The 1,597-nt window shown below is 42.5% G+C and overlaps 1 protein-coding gene across 1 annotated transcript; it reads right to left on the bottom strand.

Annotated features, from left to right (window-relative positions):
* Window positions 1–317: 317 nt before the first annotated feature.
* On the bottom strand, window positions 318–1,241 carry LOC136287880 (taste receptor type 2 member 9-like). Its single transcript, XM_066180575.1, has one exon. It carries the CDS (start codon window positions 1,239–1,241, stop codon window positions 318–320), a length of 924 nt encoding a protein of 307 aa, XP_066036672.1.
* Between the last annotated feature and the right edge of the window lie 356 nt (window positions 1,242–1,597).

The following is a 1,597-nucleotide window of genomic DNA, read 5'->3' as shown; positions in this document are numbered from 1 at the left end:
ATAATCCATCACCCCACCATCCGACTCTCATGCCAAATACAGGGGTTTAGGCATCATTCCTTCAATCAGGGCTAAATGACTGTGTAGATAACAAAAATATATCTCAAAGATTTAGCTAGATCTAAATACATACAATAATGTATTTAACTCACAACAATTTAGCACAAAAACATGAATGGTATTTTCTAAACTGAAATGTTGAAGAGTGAACATCAGTATCGTCTACAATGCATGGACAGCTGTATTTGAAATAAAATAACTAGTTTCTACAGTGAAAAATCAAGATTTTGCATGGGCTCCTGCTTTTATCACAGTCCCTACTTCTTGAAAAACTTGCACTTCACACTGGAGAGAGTCTTTAGCAGTGCCTTTTCCAGCTTGGGATTGCTGAAAATCAGAATAAGGGAATGAACACCTGGAAAAGCATACAGATATATGTATACAAGAAGTGTCATGGTATGTTCATTCTTCATGTTATAAATTCCTGTCAAGATCAAACATACAAAGTTGATGCTGTACATCACTAAGAAGGAGAGAATCAATTTCATGGCTCTGATGTGGGCTTCCATGCTGAGATCCTTCATGGAGTTTTTCTGCATCTTGGATTTGTGTCTCCAGAGAGAAAAGAGCAGAAAAAGAGCAGAAAAGAGGACTGCCATGAATGAAGCAGCATATCCAAAGCCAGCAAGAAAGAAAGAAGAGAAAAAATGCTTATCCATTCTGATAGTGGTGAGGTTTTTACTCTGCATAGTTTCAGTGATGTCATAAATAACAATGCCCATTGCCAAGGCTGAAAGCCCTGACCCCAACAAGAGCCAGGGCACCATCCTGTCAATTTTTACTTTCAGGTAGATGAAGACGCTGTTTCTGAAATTGGCAATTTTTATGCAATAAAAAAAACAAAGACAGGCAAAACCACACAAGTTTAAAAAAATAAAAAAGTTTGCAAAAAACGTAAGTAGTTGAAGTATGGGGTGAACATAAAGATAATTGGGATATATTATTGAAAGGAAGTGGTATACCCATGAGAAGCAGATATCAGAAATCCTGGAGCAGCTGAGAAGCAGCAAGATTTTCTCATTTGAGTTCAAGGTTTTCTTTTTGATCCAGCCAATGCAAAGCACACAAACGATGAAAACATTTATCCACATCCCAGCAAACACCTCCAGGGTGATGATGGCCACAGCCGTGGCCCCATATGAAGTGACATTGGATTGCTGTGGAGAGTGACATGCTTCCATGCTGTGAGCTGGGGAGCAGAGCTGTGCTGGCCAAGGGGGCTGTGGCAGCAGAGGCTGAGGCAGGGCAGTGGCTGCTGTTGGTGGAGTGTCAGCGATGGCAAGAGGAGCTTTATAGAGCTGCGGCTGCTGCTTCTGCTGGGGGGGATTTTGGTGGTGCTGCTGTGGGGAGCAGGGCAGGTGCAGGGATGTAAATGTGCTGGGTATCCCCTTACTCGGGGCCAGTGTCACTCTTGATTATTTGAATGTTGGTTCAGGGGGGCTGTGTTGGGTGACACAAACAGCGGAGATGTTTTTCTGCAGCGGAGACTGATCCCTGTTTGATCAGTGTCAGTCTTCAGGACCTAGGTTCTTCTGTC

Source organism: Chamaea fasciata, unplaced genomic scaffold, assembly GCF_029207755.1.
Source record: "Chamaea fasciata isolate MVZ Bird 193981 ecotype frontalis unplaced genomic scaffold, bChaFas1.0.hap1 SCAF_3, whole genome shotgun sequence".
Classification (NCBI taxonomy): Eukaryota; Metazoa; Chordata; class Aves; order Passeriformes; family Sylviidae; genus Chamaea; species Chamaea fasciata.
This window is presented reverse-complemented; position numbering and strand designations above follow the sequence as displayed.